The sequence below is a fragment of the Coregonus clupeaformis genome, chromosome 9 (assembly GCF_020615455.1).
Source record: "Coregonus clupeaformis isolate EN_2021a chromosome 9, ASM2061545v1, whole genome shotgun sequence".
NCBI lineage: Eukaryota > Metazoa > Chordata > Actinopteri > Salmoniformes > Salmonidae > Coregonus > Coregonus clupeaformis.
In genome coordinates this window covers 14,667,534-14,692,399 of record NC_059200.1, presented here as the reverse complement: position 1 = coordinate 14,692,399, position 24,866 = coordinate 14,667,534, and the positions used below count along the sequence as shown (strand labels likewise).

The 24,866-nt window shown below is 45.1% G+C and overlaps 1 protein-coding gene across 5 annotated transcripts in view; it reads left to right on the top strand.

The window, feature by feature from the left end:
* LOC121573362 (FSD1-like protein) overlaps window positions 1-24,866 on the top strand; it is a 75,588-nt gene that overhangs the window by 28,315 nt on the left and 22,407 nt on the right. For 3 of the 5 annotated variants that reach the window (XR_006002029.2, XM_041885269.2, XM_041885268.2), the window contains exons 6-10: window positions 1,239-1,360; window positions 18,280-18,489; window positions 18,771-18,869; window positions 19,070-19,199; window positions 21,237-21,269. Coding sequence is in view for 4 of the 5 variants with exons in the window: in XM_041885269.2 (XP_041741203.2) it covers window positions 1,239-1,360; window positions 18,280-18,489; window positions 18,771-18,869; window positions 19,070-19,199; window positions 21,237-21,269 (594 nt within the window). In the remaining variant the exon portion in view is untranslated. The remainder of the gene's footprint in view (window positions 1-1,238; window positions 1,361-18,279; window positions 18,490-18,770; window positions 18,870-19,069; window positions 19,200-21,236; window positions 21,270-24,866) is intronic. The other 2 variants (XM_041885271.2, XM_041885270.2) reach the window with 1 other exon arrangement.

The window sequence follows — 24,866 nt, the reverse complement described above, 5'->3', positions numbered from 1 at the left end:
GGACATCAGTAACATGTAGTTGACCTGTACATGTATGTAGTGTGTCAACGTGTGTGAGTCTTTGTTTGCTGTTGCTGACCCCCAAGGTAAGTGACATCAGGCAGGTTTCCACTGACCCAGGTTTATTCGACAAAAGCATTGCGACGTGTGTTAATGGATAGGAGAAAATGTTCTAAAGATCAACAACATTTTGATCCATTCGACGATGTTTTATTTTGTCAAACTTTATTTATTGCGACAAATGATGATGGAAACTGTGTTTTTTTGAATAAATGAGGATTTGATGAATCATTTGGAAGGTATGAGGGGCACGTGATGTCAACACGTAGCTTAACTATGAGGCTCCACTCCACATTTTAATTCTAAATGCCTACTGCTTGCTAAATCTATTTTTCAACAATAAAAATAATGTTTCTCTGCAGGGTCCTTGTCCTGACTTTCAAGAATGCCTGAATTGCTTCGACTTGCTTTTCTGGTTGGCTGGATGCAAGTTTCACCATCCAATTATTTCAGATCTACAGGAGTGCAAGTCTAACCATGGCACGGACCTTGGCGATACGTTGGCAAATGAAAATTATTAGAATATGTGCAAATATTAATCAATTCTTGCATTCTATCCATCCTGGCTTTCATGAGCTACCTGAGACATGAACCAGATAGGTGGTAGGGCAGACGGGCTTTAACCAATGTTTTAATTCGCAATCTGGATAATGGAAACACTTCAACCACTTCATTTTTTATTAGACACTGTAGGTTTTCGCGAAAACGTATATTTTTTTCTATTTTTTGGGGGTGTGACGTCATTACGTCCAGGTGTTTTTATCGACACAAGATGGTTAAATGGAAACGCACCGTAGCAGGCTATTGTCACATCTATTATCTATGCAAACTTTTCTAAATGGCGACAAAAATCACAAGTTAATGGAAACGTAGCTATTGTGTGTGTCTCCTACGTATGGTCCCAGACCCGTTCCTGCTCTTGCCAACTCCATTGCTGTCAAGGCCAAGCCTAACATGACAAGGAGTTGGCATGTCTCACAAAACATATTCTTATGTATGTATTCCGACACAAATGACATCGGTGCTAAACTTGAACTTGAATGTGATGGCACTAACAGACTGGCACTCAGGCTAACCTGGCTGCTGGTGCTGCTATGGGGGGGTCTCACTGCGTCACCTGGCTGGTGGTGGTGGTGCTGCTATGGGGGGGTCTCACTGCGTCTTGTTCCTCCCCGCAGGGTGACCATGGCCCCAGCCTTCAGACTGACCATGAAGCCCAAGGCCACAGACAACATGAACCATCTCATGGTGGACTTCACCCAGGAACGACAACTCCTCCAGAACCTCAAGTTTCTGCCTGGTACGTACAGTAGGTCCCAAATGGAACCCTATTCCCTATAGTGCACTACTTTAGACCAGAGCCCTATGGAACCCTATTCCCTACGTAGTGCACTACTTTTGACCAGAGTACTATAGAACCCTATTCCCTACGTAGTGCACTACTTTTGACCAGAGTACTATAGAACCCTATTCCCTACGTAGTGCACTACTTTTGACCAGAGTACTATAGAACCCTATTCCCTACGTAGTGCACTACTTTTGACCAGAGTACTATAGAACCCTATTCCCTACGTAGTGCACTACTTTTGACCAGAGTACTATAGAACCCTATTCCCTATAGTGCACTACTTTTGACCAGAGTACTATAGAAGCCTATTCCCTATAGTGCACTACTTATGAAACATTTGATATCAAATTCAAAATGCTGGAGCTTAGGGCCAAATTTACACATTTTTAGCTTTACTGTCCAAATAAATATGGAGAGGAGTCTTTATTATTACTGTAGACAATGAGATTCAATTAGTATGGAAAAGACTGCTAATATTCACATTATTATAATTCAGTGTTTTGGAAATATGTGTGTCATGTAGCCTATTGTTAATTTGATTATCATAATTAGCCAACTTTTGATTAATGTAGTGTTTTTCTCTGGATAGTATCACTGAGTGGACAAAACATTAAGAACACCTACTCTTTCCATGACATAGAATGATCAGGTGAATCCAGGTGAAAGATATGATCCCTTATTGATGTCACTTGTTAATTCCACTTCCATCAGTGTAGATGAAGGGGAGGAGACAGGTTAAAGAAGGATTTTTAAGCCTTGAGACAATTGAGACATGGATTGTGTATGTGTGCCATTCAGAGGGTGAATGGGCAAGACAAAAGATTTAAGTGCCTTTGAACAGGGTACGGTAGTAGGTGCCAGGCGCACCGGTTTGTGTCAAGAACTGCAACACTGCTGGGTTTTTCACACAGTGTGTATCAACAATGGTCCACCACCCAAAGGACATCTAGCCAACTGGATACAACTGTGGGAAGCATTGGAGTCAACATGGGCCAGCATCCCTGTGGAACGCTTTCGACACCTTTTAGGGTCCATGCCCCAACGAATTGAGGTGGGGGTGCAACTAAATGTTTTGTACACTCAGTGTATATTCTGCTTATAGAGAGCAGCAGCGGTGGTCTGTGGTTAGTTAGTTCATGCTACTCTCTCGTAAGGTTATTAATTGTGTGTGTGTGTGAGTGTGTGTGAGTGTGTGTGAGTGTGTGTGTGTGTGTGTGTGAGAGTGTGTGAGAGTGTGTGAGAATGTGAGAGAGTGTGTGTGTGTGTGTGTGTGTGTGTACATTCCTCATCCTCTCCATGACATCTGAGGCATCTTCTGCATGCTCCCAGTCTTTCGACAGCATTCAGCTTCTCACTAGGCTTTAGTTCTTTGAACTGCTTACAAAAGAAAATCTTCTCACGGTGCTTTTCATCTCCACACACAACGCATCCTCCCTTTCTCGTGGACCTTGTGGAAGCATACCGCTTCTCCGGGTACGTAGCTTTCTTTTCAGGGTTTTCACTTACACCCAACTGGTCTAGTTTCTCCAGTATGTCCTCTTGTGTCTTTAAAAATCTTAGAAGGCTGTCGAAGTGATTGTCAGGTGTGACTCCATTTCTTGGGTTGACCATGAATGTCAGCCAGTCCCTCTTCATGTTATCCGGCAGCTTGCTCTCTATGGATCTGATGACAAGGGGATTCTTTATGGCTCCACTGCTTTCGAGCTCCGTGAGGTCATTCAGGGCCTTTTCCACAGCTTGAATCAGGTCAATAACCTTCCTTGGTTGGTGTGACTTTAAAGGAGGGACCCTCTCCAGGTCCTCAATTATCTCCAAAGCGATTGTTGGCTTGTTTCCATACCGGTTTTGGAGTACTCTAAACATGTCTTCAGCACTGTTATATGATGACAGGCGCAGGTCTCTACATATTCTCTCGTCCACACTGTCAAGAAGTTGAAACTTCTTCACCTCCACTGAACCAGTCGGCTCTCCCTGCTTTTGCAGGCTCTCCCAGTCTTTCCTCCATCTGTGGAAATTCCTCCTAAGCCCAGTGAATTTAGGTAGACTGGTTGGTTTTATTCTCACCACTGGTTGTGGGACCGCTATTGGTTGAAGCTCTGTAGGTCTTCTGTCCTCTTCTGCAATTCTCTGTGCGATGAGGAATTCTGTTCTTTTGGCCTCGAGGTTACTGCCGAATATTCTCAGATCTTTTACTCTGCCTTTCAGATCTGCAGTCTCATCGTGTGGGACCCATTTTTCCCAGTCTTTCAGGCTTTCACTTGCATCATGGATTAGCTTCCTCGCTCTTTCCAGCTGTAGTTCATAGCCGTCCCTGTTAATAGCAGTGACGGGGGTTTCTTTGGCTCTGTCACAGGCTTTCTCCGCTTCTTGGATTGCAAAGTCTACCTCCTCTTTACCGTATCTTGGCCAGAGGTTGAATTGGACTGCCTCTCGGATTTCCTCCAATTTCATGTCGCACTCTTCAATCGTCCTTTCAAGATCAGCATGCTGGTCCTTGTCGAGCTTGACCTCTTCATCTCCCTTAGTTCCCGCTTCAGCCAGTAGGCCAGCCGCGTAGTCATCATTTGAATCACTGACACTTCTAGCCAGGGAACTGAGCTTGCTGAACTCCTCTTGTAGTTCATGCTTAATCATACCAGCTGCAGCTTTACTCAGGTAGTTCGCTTGTCTGGTGAAAGCAGATTTGGCTAAGGTCCGCTCTTGCTTCAGTTGCTTGACTGTTTTCCCAAAAGTTTCCTTGGCCATGGTGTAGAGTTTCACAGGCAATTCTTCCTTTGCGTCGACAGCTTGACTTCAGCCCTTTGATCCTCGTCTTCACTGCCGCGCTGGTTATCAACTGTCAAGTTCTGCGTGATTTCTGGCTGACCACAGCTCTGCCCAAACTTGAAAACGGCTTTATCCTTGATGAACGCAAAGGACAACTCAAAACTGTTCACTTTATGATTTTTTATTGTCATAAAGATGGAACAGAATAGGTTGATAACCTTCAAAACACACAAACAAAACCCATGGATTAGTTACAAATAACTCTCAATTCCACTTTCTCAAAAATAAGCATAAACTAATGTTACTGAATCCTCAACCTAACCAAACAATCATTTCATCATTTAGATTAACCTAGGATCATTGCAAGTTAATAATTAAATATCAATATCCTAATTAAACATTTAACAATACACATGATTATAGTAACGTTACTGTCAAGTTCTACGTTCACATAATGAAGTCTTACTATTTAATTTAATTAATAATTGTATTGTATGTTACAACCAAACAAAAGGGCATATAGAAGCATGAATTCACAACACATTCTGTCCTACCAGTTGCGTCTTTGGATGATCAGGAGCTGTGGTCATTGGTATCTCTTCTCAGGAATGAGTGAGAGCCAAGTAAGCTTTTACCAAACATTTTGATGCCATGCACATGCCCTGCTTGTGGGTGCGCAGGTTAATATGGTCCCCAGAGCACTTCCTGGTGGTTGGTTTCAACAGCTCCGGTTGCATGGTTGCCCCCTGCAGGTTGGGAGTGCTTTGAGCACCCTGGGTGGATTTAGGCTTGTAGCTTGTAGTCAGGAATTGACACAACAGTGTGTGTGTGTGTGTGTGTGTGTGTGTGTGTGTGTGTGTGTGTGTGTGTGTGTGTGTGTGTGTGTGTGTGTGTGTGTGTGTGTGTGTGTGTGTGTGTGTGTGTGTGTGTGTGTGTGTGTGTGTGTGTGTGTGTGTGTGTGTGTGTGTGTGTGTGTGTGTGTGTGTGTGTGTGTGTGTGTGTGTGTGTGTGTGTGTGTGTGTGTGTGTGTGTGTGACCAGTAATGCGCTAATAAATTCTAGAGCTACAGACAATCTTTGACATGAAGTGCGTTCCTAATGGCACCCTATTCCCTATACAGTGCTTTTGACCAGGCCTCCATAGGCCTCTGGTCAAAAGTAGTGTGCTACTGTATATAGGGAATAGGGTGCCATTTTGGATGCAATCATGGAGCAGTCTGACTGAAAGACACTATGACAGAGCTCTCCTGTGATCTCTCCGTCAGATGAGGACATGAGGGGTTTGCTCTATTGCAGCTGCCATCCAGACATGTTGTTCTCTCCAGAGAGAGGGACGTTCTGTGATGTCAAATACTAGTTTAGTGGTTGAATTTGGAGAAGATCTGTTGAGATTTTTCAGGAGGTTTTTAAAGGAGCACCCAGGCTCAGCTTCATGGGGTAATAATGGAATGTGCTGTGACAGGCAACCGTTGGATTATCATGCTGCTCTGACTCCGTCTATGATGATGACTCACTCCTCCCTCCTCCTCCTCCTCCTCCTCCTCATCCTCAGCGCTGTGCCATGAAGAGTCCCTAAGGCACTGCACTAGTCCACTGGTTCTCAATCTTCTCCTCAGGGACTCCGCCGGTTCACAGTGTTGCTGTAGCCCTGAGCTATCTCACCTGATTCAAGTAGTCAAGGGCTTGATGACGAGTTGACAAGTTGAATTAGATGTGCCAGCTCTGGAAAATATCAAACGCATGGCACGGCTGGAGGTCCCCAGGAGAGCTTGGAGAACAACTGCACTAGACTAGCACACGAGTCGACCACAGATGCTCTGAGCAGCCAGACACTACATTACCACAGACCACAGCTCAGCGTTAACCACTCAACAAGACTAAAAATAACCCAGAAAAGAACAGGTTATTCAGGGAACTAACCTGGGCAGTAGAAGTCCTTTCTCATATCAGTGATTCCCTCTATATACTACTGAAGTAAAACTGAATGTGATGGGCTGCAGGGCTGTACAGCGACTGTGTTTCTCACTGAGGTCCGGCGGTCTGTAGTCTTGAGGTTTGAGTATTATTGATTAATCAGCTTGGCATCTTCTCAAACTGACGGGGTTACAGTGATACATCAGATTAGCTGTGTGCGTTGTTGTGGACCTGGGGTAGCTTCGAGGGAAGTCAGTCAGAGTGGAAAGACTAGACTAGAGAACTGCTTGAATAGGACAAATCCTTCTCAAGCCGGCTGTGTGTGTGTGTGTGTGTGTGTGTGTGTGTGTGTGTGTGTGTGTGTGTGTGTGTGTGTGTGTGTGTGTGTGTGTGTGTGTGTGTGTGTGTGTGTGTGTGTGTGTGTGTGTGTGTGTGTGTGTGTGTGTGTGTGTGTGTGTGTGTGTGTGTGTGTGTGTGTGTGTGTGTGTGTGTGTGTGTGTGTGTGTGTGTGTGTGTGTGCGTGTGTGTGTGTGTGTGTGTGTGCGTGTGTGTGTGTGTGTGTGTGTGCGCACGTGTGCGGTTGAGGCAGGCTGTGGCTCCTCAGCTCTGCTCTCTCTGTGTTGCTCAGAGCTAGTAGACATGCTCAGTGGACCGTGAGAGCGGAGCTTCAGTCCTCTCACAGTGTTCAACTGGAACTAAAAGAGACTGACTAGCCTTTACCTCTGTGGCACGGCTAGAGCGCAGTCTGGAGTCCACTAGGCAGGGGCTGGGTCCCAAAATGCCCCCCCCATATAGTGCACTACTTTTGACCTGAGGCATATGAGGCACAATATAATGAATAGGGTGCCGTTTCAGGCACTACCCATGGAGTAACCTGACAGTGGGTTTTTTTTCCTCCAGGGTGGCTGTCGTGTGAAGGGCGGAACAAATATAGAAATGTGAAACCTAACTCTAACCTTCTATAACCTCCATACCTTCTCAGATGGGATTACGAGAAGAAGAGCTGCAGAATGTTACTTAAGATCTGGCCCGGTATGCATAAAGCATCTCAGAGTAGGAGTGCCTATCTAGGATCAGGTTCCCCCCCGTCCCCCCCCGTCCAGCTACCCTACCAACTAAACCAGGGCTAAAGGACACCATTCATAAAGCATCTCAGAGTAGGACTGGTGATCTAGGATCAGGTTCCCCCCGTCCATATATAAGTACTAAATCAGTCAGCTACCCTACCAACTAAACCAGGGCTAAAGGACACCATTCATAGAGCATCTCAGAGTAGGACTGGTGATCTGGGATCAGGTTCCCCCCGTCCATATATAAGTACTAAATCAGTCAGCTACCCTACCAACTAAACCAGGGCTAAAGGACACCATTCATAGAGCATCTCAGAGTAGGACTGGTGATCTAGGATCAGGTTCCCCCTCCGTCAGCTCCCTACCAACTAACCAGGGCTAAACCATTCATAAAGCATCTCAGAGTAGGAATGGTGATCTAGGATCAGGTTCCCCCCCTCCCCGTCCATTCATAGAGCATCTCAGAGTAGGACTGGTGATCTAGGATCAGGTTCCCCCCCCTCCCCGTCCATTCATAGAGCATCTCAGAGTAGGACTGGTGATCTAGGATCAGGTTCCCCCCCTCCCCGTCCATTCATAGAGCATCTCAGAGTAGGAGTGGTGATCTAGGATCAGGTTCCCCCCCTCCCCGTCCATTCATAGAGCATCTCAGAGTAGGAGTGGTGATCTAGGATCAGGTTCCCCCCCTCCCCGTCCATTCATAGAGCATCTCAGAGTAGGAGTGGTGATCTGGGGATCAGGTTCCCCCCCTCCCCGTCCATTCATAGAGCATCTCAGAGTAGGAGTGGTGATCTGGGATCAGGTTCCCCCCTCCCCCGTCCATTCATAGAGCATCTCAGAGTAGGAGTGGTGATCTGGGATCAGGTTCCCCCCCCCCGTCCATTCATAGAGCATCTCAGAGTAGGAGTGGTGATCTGGGATCAGGTTCCCCCCCCTCCCCGTCCATTCATAGAGCATCTCAGAGTAGGAGTGGTGATCTGGGATCAGGTTCCCCCCCCTCCCCGTCCATTCATAGAGCATCTCAGAGTAGGAGTGGTGATCTGGGATCAGGTTCCCCCCCGTCCATTCATAGAGCATCTCAGAGTAGGAGTGGTGATCTGGGATCAGGTTCCCCCCCCCCGTCCATTCATAGAGCATCTCAGAGTAGGAGTGGTGATCTAGGATCAGGTTCCCCCCCTCCCCGTCCATTCATAGAGCATCTCAGAGTAGGAGTGGTGATCTAGGATCAGGTTCCTCCCCCTCCCCGTCCATTCATAGAGCATCTCAGAGTAGGAGTGGTGATCTAGGATCAGGTTCCTCCCCCTCCCCGTCCATTCATAGAGCATCTCAGAGTAGGAGTGGTGATCTAGGATCAGGTTCCTCCCCCTCCCCGTCCATTCATAGAGCATCTCAGAGTAGGAGTGGTGATCTAGGATCAGGTTCCTCCCCCCTCCCCGTCCATTCATAGAGCATCTCAGAGTAGGAGTGGTGATCTAGGATCAGGTTCCCCCCCTCCCCGTCCATTCATAGAGCATCTCAGAGTAGGAGTGGTGATCTAGGATCAGGTTCCTCCCCCTCCCCGTCCATTCATAGAGCATCTCAGAGTAGGAGTGGTGATCTAGGATCAGGTTCCTCCCCCCTCCCCGTCCATTCATAGAGCATCTCAGAGTAGGAGTGGTGATCTAGGATCAGGTTCCTCCCCCCTCCCCGTCCATTCATAGAGCATCTCAGAGTAGGAGTGGTGATCTAGGATCAGGTTCCTCCCCCCTCCCCGTCCATTCATAGAGCATCTCAGAGTAGGAGTGGTGATCTAGGATCAGGTTCCTCCCCCCTCCCCGTCCATTCATAGAGCATCTCAGAGTAGGAGTGGTGATCTAGGATCAGGTTCCCCCCCGTCCATTCATAGAGCATCTCAGAGTAGGAGTGGTGATCTAGGATCAGGTTCCCCCCGTCCATTCATAGAGCATCTCAGAGTAGGAGTGGTGATCTAGGATCAGGTTCCTCCCCCCTCCCCGTCCATTCATAGAGCATCTCAGAGTAGGAGTGGTGATCTAGGATCAGGTTCCCCCCCCCCCCCGTCCATTCATAGAGCATCTCAGAGTAGGAGTGGTGATCTAGGATCAGGTTCCTCCCCCTCCCCGTCCATTCATAGAGCATCTCAGAGTAGGAGTGGTGATCTAGGATCAGGTTCCTCCCCCCTCCTCGTCCATTCATAGAGCATCTCAGAGTAGGAGTGGTGATCTAGGATCAGGTTCCTCCCCCTCCCCGTCCATTCATAGAGCATCTCAGAGTAGGAGTGGTGATCTAGGATCAGGTTCCCCCCTCCCCCGTCCATTCATAGAGCATCTCAGAGTAGGAGTGGTGATCTAGGATCAGGTTTCCCCCCCTCCCCGTCCATTCATAGAGCATCTCAGAGTAGGAGTGGTGATCTAGGATCAGGTTCCTCCCTGTTCTTTCATTATAATCTAAAAGGCTAAACTGATCCTAGATCAGCACTATGAGGTGCTTTGTGGATACTGGCCTCGTTGCATTTCTAGTGGGACGGGACACATCCAGACAGGATGACTTTGGGCTGATGTTGATATGGCTGATGTTGATATGGCTGATGTTGATATGGCTGATGTTGATATGGCTGATGTTGATATGGCTGATGTTGATATGGCTGATGTTTGATATGGCTGATGTCATATGGCTGATGTCATATGGCTGATGTTGATATGGCTGATGTTGATATGGCTGATGTTGATATGGCTGATGTTGATATGGCTGATGTTTGATATGGCTGATGTCATATGGCTGATGTCATATGGCTGATGTTGATATGGCTGATGTTGATATGGCTGATGTTGATATGGCTGATGTTGATATGGCTGATGTTTGATATGGCTGATGTTGATATGGCTGATGTTGATATGGCTGATGTTTGATATGGCTGATGTTGATATGGCTGATGTCATATGGCTGATGTTGATATGGCTGATGTTGATATGGCTGATGTTGATATGGCTGATGTTGATATGGCTGATGTTGATATGGCTGATGTTTGATATGGCTGATGTCATATGGCTGATGTCATATGGCTGATGTTGATATGGCTGATGTTGATATGGCTGATGTTGATATGGCTGATGTTGATATGGCTGATGTTGATATGGCTGATGTTGATATGGCTGATGTTTGATATGGCTGATGTCATATGGCTGATGTCATATGGCTGATGTTGATATGGCTGATGTTGATATGGCTGATGTTGATATGGCTGATGTTTGATATGGCTGATGTTGATATGGCTGATGTTGATATGGCTGATGTTTGATATGGCTGATGTTGATATGGCTGATGTTGATATGGCTGATGTTGATATGGCTGATGTTGATATGGCTGATGTTGATATGGCTGATGTTGATATGGCTGATGTTTGATATGGCTGATGTTGATATGGCTGATGTTTGATATGGCTGATGTTTGATATGGCTGATGTTGATATGGCTGATGTTGATATGGCTGATGTTTGATATGGCTGATGTCATATGGCTGATGTCATATGGCTGATGTTGATATGGCTGATGTTGATATGGCTGATGTTGATATGGCTGATGTTGATATGGCTGATGTTTGATATGGCTGATGTTGATATGGCTGATGTTGATATGGCTGATGTTTGATATGGCTGATGTCATATGGCTGATGTCATATGGCTGATGTTGATATGGCTGATGTTGATATGGCTGATGTTGATATGGCTGATGTTGATATGGCTGATGTTTGATATGGCTGATGTTGATATGGCTGATGTTGATATGGCTGATGTTTGATATGGCTGATGTTGATATGGCTGATGTCATATGGCTGATGTTGATATGGCTGATGTTGATATGGCTGATGTTGATATGGCTGATGTTGATATGGCTGATGTTTGATATGGCTGATGTTGATATGGCTGATGTTGATAAGGCTGATGTTTGATATGGCTGATGTTGATATGGCTGATGTTGATATGGCTGATGTTTATATGGCTGATGTTGATATGGCTGATGTTGATATGGCTGATGTTGATATGGCTGATGTTTATATGGCTGATGTTGATATGGCTGATGTTGATATGGCTGATGTTGATATGGCTGATGTTGATATGGCTGATGTTTGATATGGCTGATGTTTGATATGGCTGATGTTTGATATGGCTGATGTTGATATGGCTGATGTTTGATATGGCTGATGTTTGATATGGCTGATGTTGATATGGCTGATGGATACCAGAAATTGGCTTAGCCAAACAAAGAAGGAGAGTGATGCTCAGCAGCATGAAACCACTGAGCTCCAGCTAGCTCCGTGTGCAGAGCCTACCCACGATTCCACAAGCCCCCTCCACCTCCGACTGTTCCTGATGATCTGGGAACAGAGGAGCCAGCCCAGGTTAGCCTAGAATCCTACCCCTAGCCACAGGTGTTCTGTCCAACAACATTCATATAATAGCAACTATTCATAGGAAGAGAGTGGCGGGAATACTCGGTTACTGCAGATGCTGCATTTTGTTTCCCATTTTGTTTCCCATGTCGAAAGTTCTGTGTTGGGTCCAATGCTAACTTCACTCAACTTTCCAGAGTTTTCCTTTAGTTCACACTATTAACGTTTCACTCTGCTGTGGGAATTGTGCTCGAATGAACGCAATATTAGGCACTTTTTTAATATTACCAAAACAAAACTAACTATGCAAGACTTAGTATGCAAAATGAACTGTGCAATAGATTTTCTTGTAGGCAGAGTGCATCGGAGTAGGATTCTATTGCATCGTATTCGCGAGTAGATGCGCTTGTTCTGAGATCAAAGCGAGAGCTGCATGTAGCCACCCGTGCACATTTTGTTCATATTCTTTGCTAGTGAGTTATTATCCCAGTTATAGATCATTTGTTAATATTCTTCGCTAGTTAGTGAGTTATTATCCCAGTTATAGATCATTTGTTCATATTCTTCGCTAGTTAGTGAGTTATTAGACCAGTTATATAACTGGCATCAAGTAAGCTGCAACTCTTTTGAAAAGGTAATATTGAAACAATCTTGCTTTAGTGTGTAGGGCTGCCCATGGTGCTGATAGAGCACAGAGAGATTTCGTGCCATTGAACCTGTCGCTTCTTGGTCAAAAGCATTATTTGAACTTTTGTGTTTATAGTGATATAAGCAGAATTCAATATAATTCCAGTGCAAGAACCCAAATGATGTCCCTGGGTAAAGCTGCACGTAGTGTGTGTGTGTTAGCGTAGTGTGTGTGTGTTAGCGTAGTGTGTGTGTGTGTGTTAGCGTAGTGTGTGTGTGTGTGTGTGTGTGTTAGCGTAGTGTGTGTGTGTGTTAGCGTAGTGTGTGTGTGTTAGCGTAGTGTGTGTGTGTTAGCGTAGTGTGTGTGTGTGTGTTAGCGTAGGGCGTGTGTGTGTGTGTGTTAGCGTAGTGTGTGTGTGTGTGTTAGCGTAGGGTGTGTGTGTTAGCGTAGGGTGTGTGTGTTAGCGTAGGGAGTGTGTGTTAGCGTAGGGTGTGTGTGTTAGCGTAGTGTGTGTGTGTGTGTTAGCGTAGGGTGTGTGTGTTAGCGTAGGGTGTGTGTGTTAGCGTAGGGTGTGTGTGTGTTAGCGTAGTGTGTGTGTGTGTGTTAGCGTAGGGTGTGTGTGTGTGTTAGCGTAGTGTGTGTGTGTGTGTGTTAGCGTAGTGTGTGTGTGTGTGTGTTAGCGTAGTGTGTGTGTGTGTGTGTGTGTTAGCGTAGTGTGTGATGTCCCTGGGTAAATATGTTTCATCATAGAAATAGATAGGCTACATTCTATTATGGTTGTCTTGGTAACCTATTGGTTTTCATTGCTGTAAATGTAACTGTACCTTTTTTACATTTACATTTTAGTCATTTAGCAGACGCTCTTATCCAGAGCCACTTACAGTTAGTGAGTTCGTACATGTTTTTTTTTGTTTGTTTTTTTCATACTGGCCCCCCGTGGGAAACGAACCCACAACCCTGGCGTTGCAAGCGCCATGCTCGACCAACTGAGCTACACGGGGCCGTGTACGTATTGGAACCGTGTTTATGGTAGGCTGGCATTGCTTGATTGATCACGTGGGTTGAATTTGATTCACAGAAGTGTATTGTGCCATATCACAACGTGTTGCTGAACTCGTGAGCGAGCGGCACGATTTTCCATGTTTGAAGCGGGCCTGTAGGCCTATTTATTTGAAAGGACAGCTGTGCATGGCTTCATCTCACTGTAGAAGGCTGTAGGCTGTGTTTTGGTTATCTGGATCTCCATTCACCTTTTGTTTACTGCGTTTGTTTACTGCGTTTGTTTACTGTTAATGTAACTAGCCTAAATGTAGATTGAGTCAAACCTTTATCCATCTGATATTTACTTTACTGGACCTACTACTTCGTACTGCTGTTTTTGTTTTTGTTTTCGTTCGTTCTCATTCCTAGTTGTGTCGGTATTCTAAGCCAAACTGATATTCAGTATTTTTGTTTTGCATGCATGAATAACAAGGCTACTACTTTCAGCATTTAGTTTAGCATTGTTTTGGTAAGACAGGGGTGTGGACGGCCCATTTACGTAGGCTGATTGTAATTAGGGTAATTGCCCATCTAAAGGGCCTTGCTGTAGGGGCTGTGCTGATAGGCTGCCTAAAGGGCCTTGCTGTAGGGGCTGTGCTGATAGGCTGCCTAAAGGGCCTTGCTGTAGGGGCTGTGCTGATAGGCTGCCTAAAGGGCCTTGCTGTAGGGGCTGTGCTGATAGGCTGCCTAAAGGGCCTTGCTGTAGGGGGCTGTGCTGATAGGCTGCCTAAAGGGCCTTGCTGTAGGGGCTGTGCTGATAGGCTGCCTAAAGGGCCTTGCTGTAGGGGGCTGTGCTGATAGGCTGCAGATTTCTCTGCATTTAAACGTTATGCTTATTATGGTATAGCGTCATTAAATAAGCATAATTCAATGTAATTCCAATGCAAGAACCTTTAAAAAATGTAGCCCCCTCTGCGATTTCAACAGCCCCCTTATTCACTTTATCCTGGCGCCGGGTCTGCAGTGTGACCCATGACCCCTAGGACCAGTAGTGTGACCCCTAGTTTAGAGTAGTCAATGGAGGCTCAGAAACCACCTGCTCTCTCTCTCTCTCTCTCTCTCTCTCTCTCTCTCTCTCTCTCTCTCTCTCTCTCTCTCTCTCTCTCTCTCTCTCTCTCTCTCTCTCTCTCTCTCTCTCTCTCTCTCTCTCTCTCTCTCTCTCTCTCTCTCTGTGTCTCTCTCTCTCTCTCTGTGTCTCTCTCTCTCTCTCTCTGTGTCTCTCTCTCTCTCTCTCTCTGTGTGTCTCTCTCTCTGTGTGTCTCTCTCTCTCTCTCTCTCTCTCTCTCTCTCTCTCTCTCTCTAAGGGCTTTATTGGCATGGGAAACGTGTGTTAACATTGCCAAAGCAAGTGAAATAGATGGTAAACAAAAGTGAAATAAACATTTTATTTTTTAAAGTTAACATTACACTCACAAAAGTTCCAAAATAATAAAGACATTTCAAATGTCATATTATGTCTATATACAGTGTTGTAATGATGTGCAAATAGTTAAAATACAAAAGGGAACATAAATATGGGTTGTATTTACAATGGTGTTTGTTCTTCACTGGTTGCTCTTTTCTTGTGGCAACAGGTCACAAATCTTGCTGCTGTGATGGCACACTGTGGTATTTCACCCAATAGATATGGGAGTTATCAAAATTGGGTTTGTTTTCGAATTCTTTGTGGGTCTGTGTAATCTGAGGGAAGTATGAGTCTCTAATATGGTCATACATTTGGCAAAGGTTAGGAAGTGCAGCTCAGTTTCCACCTCATTTTGTGGGCAGTGTGCACATAGCCTGTCTTCTCTTGAGAGCCAGGTCTGCCTACGGCGGCCTTTATCAATAGCAAGGCTATGCTCACTGAGTCTGTACATAGTCAAAGCTTTCCTTAAGTTTGGGTCAGTCACAGTGGTCAGGTATTCTGCCACTGTGTACTCTCTGTTTAGAGCCAAAATAGCATCCAGTTTGCTCTGTTTTTTTTGGTAAATTCTTTCCAATGTGTCAAGTAATTCTCTTGTTGTTTTCTCATGATTTGGTTGGGTCTAATTGTGTTGCTGCCCTGGGGCTCTGTGGGGTCTGTTTGTGTTTGTGAACTGAGCCCCAGGACCAGCTTACTTAGGGGACTCTTCCAGGTTCATCTCTCTGTAGATGATGGCTTTGTTATGGAAGGTTTGGGAATCGCTTCCTTTTAGGTGGTTGTAGAATTTAACGTCGTATGTTTTTCGCCCAACGCTACTTTTTTAAATTAATTATATGAAGAGTGCCTTAGTCCTCCTTTCTTTTTGATGACCAATTTACCCCTTTGACCAAAGAGCACCTTCTGTCTACCAACATGTACTACTGTGTACCTTCCTCCTCTTTCTACTACTTTCCATCCATTTGTATAGCAGACCCTCATGCCAAATTGAGTCAAAAGCTTTTTTGAAATCAACAAAGAATGAGAAGACTTTGGCTTTGTTTTGGTTTATTTCTTTGTCAATTAGGGTGTGCCGGGTGAATACGTGGTCTGTCGTACGGTAATTTGGTAAAATGCCAATTTGACATTGTTTTCACTGAGGAAATGTATGAGTCTGCTGTTGATGATTATGCAGAGGATTTTCCCATGGTTGCTGTTGACGCATGTCCCACGGTAGTTATTGGGGTGAAATATGTCTCCACTTTTGTGGATTGGGGTGATCAGTCCTTGGTTCCAAATATTGGAGAAGATGCCAGAGCTGAGGATGATGTTAAAGAGTTTAAGTATAGCCAATTGGAATTTGTGGTCTGTATATTTTATCATTTCATTGAGGATACTGTCAACACCACAGGCCTTTTTGGGTTGGAGGGTTTGTATTTTGTCCTGTAGTTTATTCAATGTAATTGGAGAATCCAGTGGGTTCTGGTGGTCTTTAATAGTTGATCTTTGTTATACAGCCACAAAGACTGGAGAAGTGGTTTACCCATACATCTCCGTTTTGGATAGATAGCTCTTCGTGTTGTTTTTTGTTTAGTGTTTTCCAAGTTTCCCAGAAGTGGTTAGGGTCTATGGATTCTTCAATTACATTGAGCTGATTTCTGACGTGCTGTTCCTTCTTTTTCCGTAGTGTATTTCTGTATTGATTTAGTGATTCACCATAGTGAAGGCATAGGCTCAGGTTTTCTTGGTCTCTGTGTTTTTGGTTGGCTAGGTTCCTCAATTTCTTTCTTAGTTTTTTGCATTCTTCATCAAACCATTTGTCATTGTTGTGAATTTTTCTTAGGTTTTCTGCTTGACATTTTTAGATTTGATATGAAAGCTGAGAGGTCAAATATACTGTTTAGGTTTTCTACTGCCAGGTTTACACCTTCACTATTACAGTGGAACGTTTTGTCCAGGAAGTTGTCTAAAAGGGATTGAATCTGTTGTTGCCTAATTGTTTTTTGGTAGATTTACACACTACTTTCCTTCCATCTATAGCATTTCTTAATATTATTCAGTTCCTTTGGCTTTGATGCCTCACGATTTGAGTATTGCTCTGTTCAAGTAGACTGTGATTTTGCTGTGGTTTGATAGGGGTGTCAGTGGACTGACTGTGAACGCTCTGAGAGACTCTGGGTTGAGGTCAGTGGTAAAGTAGTCTACAGTACTACTGCCAAGAGATGAGCTATAGGTGTACCAACCATAGGAGTCCCCTCGAAGCCTACCATTGACTATGTACATACCCAGCGTGCGACTGAGCTGCAGGAGTTGTGACCCGTTTTTGTTGATTATGTTGTCGTAGTTGTGCCTAGGGGGGCATATGGGGGAGGGAATGCTGTCACCTCCAGGTAGGTGTTTGTCCCCCTGTGTGCTGAGGGTGTCAGGTTCTTGTCCAGTTCTGGCATTTAGGTCGCACACAGACTAGTACATGGCCCTGGGTCTGGAAATGGTTGATCTCCCCCTCCAGGATGGAGAAGCTGTCTTTATTAAAGTATGGGGATTCTAGTGGGGAGATATAGGTTACACACAGGAGGAAATTTTTCTCTCTTGAGATAATTTCCTTTTGAATTTCTAGCCAAATGTAAAATGTTCCTGTTTTGATTAATTTAATAGAGTGAGTTAGGTCTGCTCTATACCAAATTAGCATACCCCCTGAGTCCCTTCCCTGTTTCACACCTGGTAGTTTGGTGGATGGGACTACCGGCTCTCTGTAACCTAGAGGGCAACCAGTGGGTCCATCTCCTCTATACCATGTTTCTTGTAGGATGACAATGTCTGTATTTCTGATTTCTTTGGTGAAGTCCAGATTCCTGCACTTTAGGCCAAAGGCGTATGACCTCAGGCCTTGGATATTCCAGAATGAGATAGTGAAGGCTTTGTGTGTCCATAAAGTGTCTAATGTTGTTGGTCGTGTGGTTTGGCCTCAGACCAGTAGGTGTGAGCAGAGCCTGCTGAGCATCTGGTACATGCCATTGGCTTGAGCTAGTGTAAGAGTGGGGGTTGGGCCTGTTTTCCCGCTCACGGCCTGGGCATATGTTTGACTTTCTCTCTCTCTCTCTCTCTCTCTCTCTCTCTCTCTCTCTCTCTCTCTCTCTCTCTCTCTCTCTCTCTCTCTCTCTCTCTCTCTCTCTCTCTCTCTCTCTCTGTCTCTCTCTCTCTCTCTCTCTCTCTGTCTCTCTCTGTCTCTCTCTCTCTCTCTCTCTCTCTCTCGGTCTCTCTCTCTCTCTCGGTCTCTCTCTCTCTCGGTCTCTCTCTCTCTCTCTCTCTGTCTCTCTCTCTCTCTCTGTCTCTCTCTCTGTCTCTCTCTCTGTCTCTGTCTCTCTCTCTCTCTCTCTCTCTCTCTCTCTGTCTCTCTCTCTCTCTCTCTCTCTCTCTCTCTCTCTGTCTCTCTCTCTCTCTGTCTCTCTCTCTCGTCTCTCTCTCTATCTCTCTCTCTCTCTCTGTCTCTCTCTCTCTCTCTCTCTCTCTCTCTGTCTCTCTCGCTCGCTAAAAACCTTTCACTCCTTTTTTTCCATGAATGAATCCTGAATGTCATGGACAAATTTAGGAGGACATCCAAAAAAGCTTATAATTTAGTCGACCCTAAAATGATTTCCCACTGATCTGTTGCCGTCTTTTAAAATACAAATTTCTCTGTATCGTTCCAGTCCCTCGAGCCCCAGAGATGGAGGTAGGTGACTGTCTGGTGTCAGACAACACGGTGTCCGTAGCCTGGAAGATGCCAGTGGAGGACAGCAAGATAGACCACTACATACTGGAGTACAGAAAGACCGACCACGAAGGACTGCCACGCATCAAAGACGAACACTGCTGGGAGGTGGTGGATAACATCAAGACCACAGAATACTCACTGTCAGGTACGAAGCTAGAGTAGACCTACTGTAGCCTGGTCCCAGATCTGTTTGTGCCGTCTTGCCAACTCCTATGGCCATTGTCATGCCACTTGGCAAGATGGCACAAACAGATCTGGGACCAGGCTAACACTGCAGTGTTTTCATGCAACTTCTTGAGTTTAAAATATGACTCACCTATATAGCTTTGCTTCACCTAAACGTTTGTGACTTTATCAAACTCTGAAAGCTTGTTTACCGACAGAACATAATTAACCTGTGCAGATAATGTGCTGTTCATCCTCCAGGTTTAAAGTTTGACTCCAAGTTCATGAACTTCCGGGTACGAGCTTGCAACAAGGCAGCAGCTGGAGAATACTCTGATCCAGTTACTCTGGAAACCAGAGGTAAGACTGTTAGTTACCCTGGAAACCAGAGGTAACACTGTTAGTTACCCTGGAAACCAGAGGTAAGACTGTTGCCCTATGTTGTCTTGGATCAACAATGATGTAATTATTACGTTATTGGTATATGATTAACTGATTGACTCACTGACTGACTGGTTGGTTGGTTGATTGATTGATTTATTGATTGATTCCCTCCCCAGCGTTCAACTTCGGCTTTGACTCGTCGTCGGCCCATCTGAACCTGAAGGTAGAGGACGGGAGTGTGGAGTGGGACCCCCAGGGGGGCAAGGGGCTGGAGAACAAGGTCAAGGGCAAGGAGAACAAGGGCAGGTGAGAACTGAATTGACACAATGTGTCCCAAATGGACCCGTACACCCTACGCCCTATGCACTGAGATATGAGAGGGTTTGATTGGTATAAGCAGTATGGTGAAACTTCCACTGAGCCTATCAGAAGGAAAGGTGGAGCTATTATCATATTGACTACACCTGTCAAATCCTCTCTCAGATCTCCACTTAGGGTCTAGGGGTTAGGGGTTAGGGGTTAGGGTCTAGGGGTTAGGGTCTAGGGGTTAGGGGTTAGGGTCTAGGGGTTAGGGTCTAGGGTCTAGGGGTTAGGGTCTAGGGGTTAGGGTCTAGGGGTTAGGGGTTAGGGTCTGGGGTCTAGGGGTTAGGGTCTAGGGGTTAGGGTCTAGGGGTTAGGGGTTAGGGTCTAGGGGTTAGGGTCTAGGGGTTAGGGTCTAGGGGTTAGGGGTTAGGGTCTAGGGGTTAGGGTCTAGGGGTTAGGGTCTAGGGGTTAGGGTCTAGGGGTTAGGGTCTAGGGGTTAGGGGTTAGGGTCTAGGGGTTAGGGTCTAGGGGTTAGGGTCTAGGGGTTAGGGGTCTAGGGGTTAGGGGTTAGGGGTTAGGGGTTAGGGTCTAGGGGTTAGGGTCTAGGGGTTAGGGTCTAGGGGTTAGGGTCTAGGGGTCCATTTGGGATTGGGCCTTATCCTAATTTTACCTCGAACTGCCATTGATATAGCTTTGTCCTAGATCGGTTTGTGCTGTCTTGCCAACTCCTATGATCATTACCTAGCCTGGTCCGAGATCGGTTTGTGCTGTCTTGCCAACTCCTATGGTCATCGACACGTTAGCATGACAAATAAGACCAGAGGACTTGGCAAGACAGCAAAAAAACGATCTGGGACCAGGCTACCAAAAAGTAAGTGGTGGCAAGACGGCACAAACAGATCTGGGACCAGGCTACCAAAAAGTAAGAGGTGGCAAGACGGCACAAACAGATCTGGGACCAGGCTACCATTGAACTGCCTTTTTTAGATTTCACATTCTTCTGTCTTTGGGTCATGGTGGCTTGTGTAGTCGATCTCCTATTGAGGGGCAGTTTGAAAGAGACCTTTTGTCAGCTGCAACCGGACACTTTAGAGGCTCATGTTTTATTGAAAGGCTTCCTCTCCTATCTTGGGTATCCACTTTCAGCGTTGTCTGTCAAACGCTGTCTGCCAAGTTGAAGCATCATTTCTTCAAGAGATAAAGCCATTTTATACTTTGTAAAGCTCCAGCATTGATACTCTCAGAAAATGGTATTGAAAACCAACTGCAGGCTGAGGCTCCCTCTTAAAGAGATAGTTCATAGTAGTAGTCTATGAAGAGATAGTAGTCTAAAGAGATAGCTCATAGTAGTAGTCTATGAAGAGATAGTTCATAGTAGTAGTCTATGAAGAGATAGTAGTCTAAAGAGATAGCTCATAGTAGTAGTCTATGAAGAGATAGTTCATAGTAGTAGTCTATGAAGAGACAGTAGTCTAAAGAGATAGCTCATAGTAGTAGTCTATGAAGAGATAGTAGTCTAAAGAGATAGCTCATAGTAGTAGTCTATGAAGAGATGGTAGTCTAAAGAGATAGCTCATAGTAGTAGTCTATGAAGAGACAGCTCATAGTAGTAGTCTATGAAAAGATAGTAGTCTAAAGAGATAGCTCATAGTAGTAGTCTAAAGAGATAGCTCATAGTAGTAGTCTATGAAGAGAGCTCATAGTAGTAGTCTATGAAGAGATAGTAGTCTAAAGAGATAGTTCATAGTAGTAGTCTATGAAGAGATAGTTCATAGTAGTAGTCTATGAAGAGATAGTAGTCTAAAGAGATAGCTCATAGTAGTAGTCTATGAAGAGATAGTTCATAGTCTCTGGACGTGGAAAGACATCTACTCAGGGTTGGTTTACTTAGCTACAGTGTAGGATTTGCGTTATTTAGTGCCTAATGGAATGGAATCTCTTTTAGCGTCCTTTAAAATAGCGAACTCCGCCATGACTCCCATGTAATACCTTTATTTTAACCAGTATTTGCTTTTATTGTTTCTTTGTGTTCGTCAACAGTGCTCATCTTACCAATCTGAAGAACATGTCAAGGTGACCATGTGTGACTTTTAGCTGTAGGATGTAGCATTAGGCTACCTGAATGTAGCATTAGGCTACCTGAATGTAGCATTAGGCTACCTGAATGTAGCGTTAGGCTACATGGAAACACATTATTATTAGTTAGAGACCGCCTGTGTTCGAGGTCGTACGCTCCAACAATCGCTTTCATATGGGCTGCTCTACTCATCAGGTCCCTTTCCGGTTTTTGTGTGAACAGTTTAGGCTACAGACCTTTTTTTTTTTTTTGCAACGTTGTTCTGTGAGAAACCTCCTGAAATGACTTGATATTGACTGACTCAAGGAAACATCTACAGATGGAAAACGTTTTATATAAACTCTTGATTTAGGCCAAATTAATGAATTGGGGGAAATTCGATTTTGGTTGCCGGCCACCCACAAACAAAGACAATAATTGAATCTTATTCTGTCGTGAACCATTGAAAGACTCTCCATCTGTAGATGACATCTGTACTAACTGTTTCTCTTTCTAAAAACTCTATATTCTCCCTTTGTCCTTTTAAATAAATATAATTAACCTCTATTCCTAGGCAACACATCTGTTACAGAATTAATGTACAGTTAGTAGCACAGTATTTATTTTATTTTTACTAATTTCTCTTATGCTTGCAACAAATGGTTTTGGTGAGTAACAATTCACTCTACTGTAGTAAGTATATAAACTGTAATATCCATATTTGTCCAGTCATTCATTCCATATCATGTTCCCAAAAATCACAACGAAGTCCATGTACTTTTTGGCTAATTGTTTTCAGAGTTAAAATGGACAAATCAGCAACGTGAAAACAGCTAGTGTTTGTTGTGTTTTCTCCCCAAAAAAAAAAAAACTGATTTTTTTGTGCATTTATTTACTTGATATTTCGGTTTTCACATGTGGGTGTGGTTAAATGTGTAATGCCTGTCATTGGGCAAATGCACTCCTGCAGTACACTCCTCTCCCCGCCTCCTTCTCCTGCCTGCCACGGACTCACTCACACACCTAAAATGTAATAATAATAATAATAATAAGCCATTTAGCAGACGATTTTATCCAAAGTGACTTACAGTCATGCGTGCATACATTTTTGTGTATGGGTGGTCCCGGGGATCGAACCCACTACCTTGGCGTTACAAGCGCTGTGCTCTTAGAAGGTTGAACTCCTATTTTGAAGGGACAGAAAGTGTTGGCTGTTGCATTTGACCAATGACATGCATTCCACATTTAACCCACTTGTGAAAATCATAATATGAAGTTTTCATATATTTCTTAAAAAGGAGATAAAAACAAAGAAATAATTTTAGCTTTTTTTTTTTTTTTTATAAAAAATTAATAAAAAATAAAAAACGGGCAGTTTTCATGTTGCTGATTTTGCCCTTTTTACTTGGAAAACAATTGGCCCAAAAGTACACAGACCCAACGATCACAACAATGATCACAATGCTCTCTCAGACAAAAACAAGGAACAGGAGGACAATCTAAGAGAGCTTTCTGGCCACCCTGACCCTACTAACTACGTCCGACTTCTACCAGCTCCATCAGGAAAACTTCCCCACTGTATGATGTCACTAATCAAATGACCTTATCCCACTTCCGGTATTTGAAAGAGGGCCTTGTCTTGTCAGACTCCCCTGGAATTTTCTCGTTTGGGCAATAGTCCGTCCTCCGTCCTCTCTCCTCCGTGACCTGGAAACCGATAAAAGGACTGTGTCAATTCGTTAGTAGGTGAACGGAAGACGGTCCTCCCCTCCTCGATAGCCTCGTTTTGGCAAAGAAGTGTATCCTACCAGGAAGAGTTTTGATGTCTGCCACACCCCCTTTGAATCAGCTTTTGTTTTGTCAAAGGAGAAAAACATGCACCTGTTTAAAAACAACATGCTACTTATCACTTCCTGTCAGCCTATTGGCCAAGCCCTTGTCACTCCCTGTCTGCCTATTGGCCCTAATCACTCCCTGTCTGCCTATTGGCCCTTGTCACTCCCTGTCAGCCTATTGGCCCTTATCACTCCCTGTCAGCCTATTGGCCCTTGTCACTCCCTGTCAGCCTATTGGCCCTTGTCACTCCCTGTCAGCCTATTGGCCCTTATCACTCCCTGTCAGCCTATTGGCCCTTATCACTCCCTGTCAGCCTATTGGCCCTAATCACTCCCTGTCTGCCTATTGGCCCTTGTCAACCCTGTCAGCCTATTGGCCCTTATCACTCCCTGTCTGCCTATTGGCCCTAATCACTCCCTGTCTGCCTATTGGCCCTAATCACTCCCTGTCTGCCTATTGGCCCTAATCACTCCCTGTCTGCCTATTGGCCCTTGTCACTCCCTGTCAGCCTATTGGCCCTTATCACTCCCTGTCAGCCTATTGGCCCTTGTCACTCCCTGTCAGCCTATTGGCCCTTATCACTCCCTGTCAGCCTATTGGCCCTTATCACTCCCTGTCTGCCTATTGGCCCTTATCATTCCCTGTCTGCCTATTGGCCAAGCCCTTGTCACTCCCTGTCAGCCTATTGGCCAAGCCCTTGTCACTCCCTGTCTGCCTATTGGCTGAGCCCATCAGTCATGTTCCTGTTGTTGTCCCCAGTCCCCTGATCATAAGAGCTGTACAGCAGATGGGCCATGCATGCATCCACAGCTGACACCCTCCAAGTGCTGCCTGAATACCCTAGAGATCCTAGGAATCCCTGTGGACAACCAGCCAGAATAGAATGGAATGGAAGAAAAGCAATTTGGTTGCAGCAAAGTTACACACTGCCAGGCCCCTAGATCAGCCAGGCCCCTAGATCAGCCAGGCTTCTATAGATCAGCCAGGCTTCAATAGATCAGCCAGGCTTCTATAGATCAGCCAGGCTTCTATAGATCAGCCAGGCTCCTATAGATCAGCCAGGCTTCTATAGATCAGCCAGGCTCCTATAGATCAGCCAGGCTTCTATAGATCAGCCAGGTTTCTATAGGTCAGCCAGGCTTCTATAGATCAGCCAGGCTCCTATAGATCAGCCAGGCTTCTATAGATCAGCCAGGCCCCTATAGATCAGCCAGGCCCCTATAGATCAGCCAGGCCCCTATAGATCAGCCAGGCTCCTATATATCAGCCAGGCTCCTATAGATCAGCCAGGCTTCTATAGATCAGCCAGGTTTCTATAGGTCAGCCAGGCTCCTATAGATCAGCCAGGCTTCTATAGATCAGCCAGGCTTCTATAGATCAGCCAGGTTTCTATAGGTCAGCCAGGTTTCTATAGGTCAGCCAGGTTTCTATAGGTCATCCAGGCTCCTATAGATCAGCCAGGCTTCTATAGATCAGCCAGGCTTCTATAGATCAGCCAGGTTTCTATAGGTCAGCCAGGCTTCTATAGGTCAGCCAGGCTTCTATAGGTCAGCCAGGCTTCTATAGATCATCCAGGCTTCTATAGATCAGCCAGGCCCCTATAGGTCAGCCAGGCTTCTATAGATCAGCCAGGCTTCTATAGATCATCCAGGCTCCTATAGGTCATCCAGGCTCCTATAGGTCAGCCAGGCCCCTGTGGAAGTATCCTTCCATCCCTCAATTTCAACCTTAAATAGTCCCTTACGTTGAGATCACATCAAGCACAATAACTCATTTTC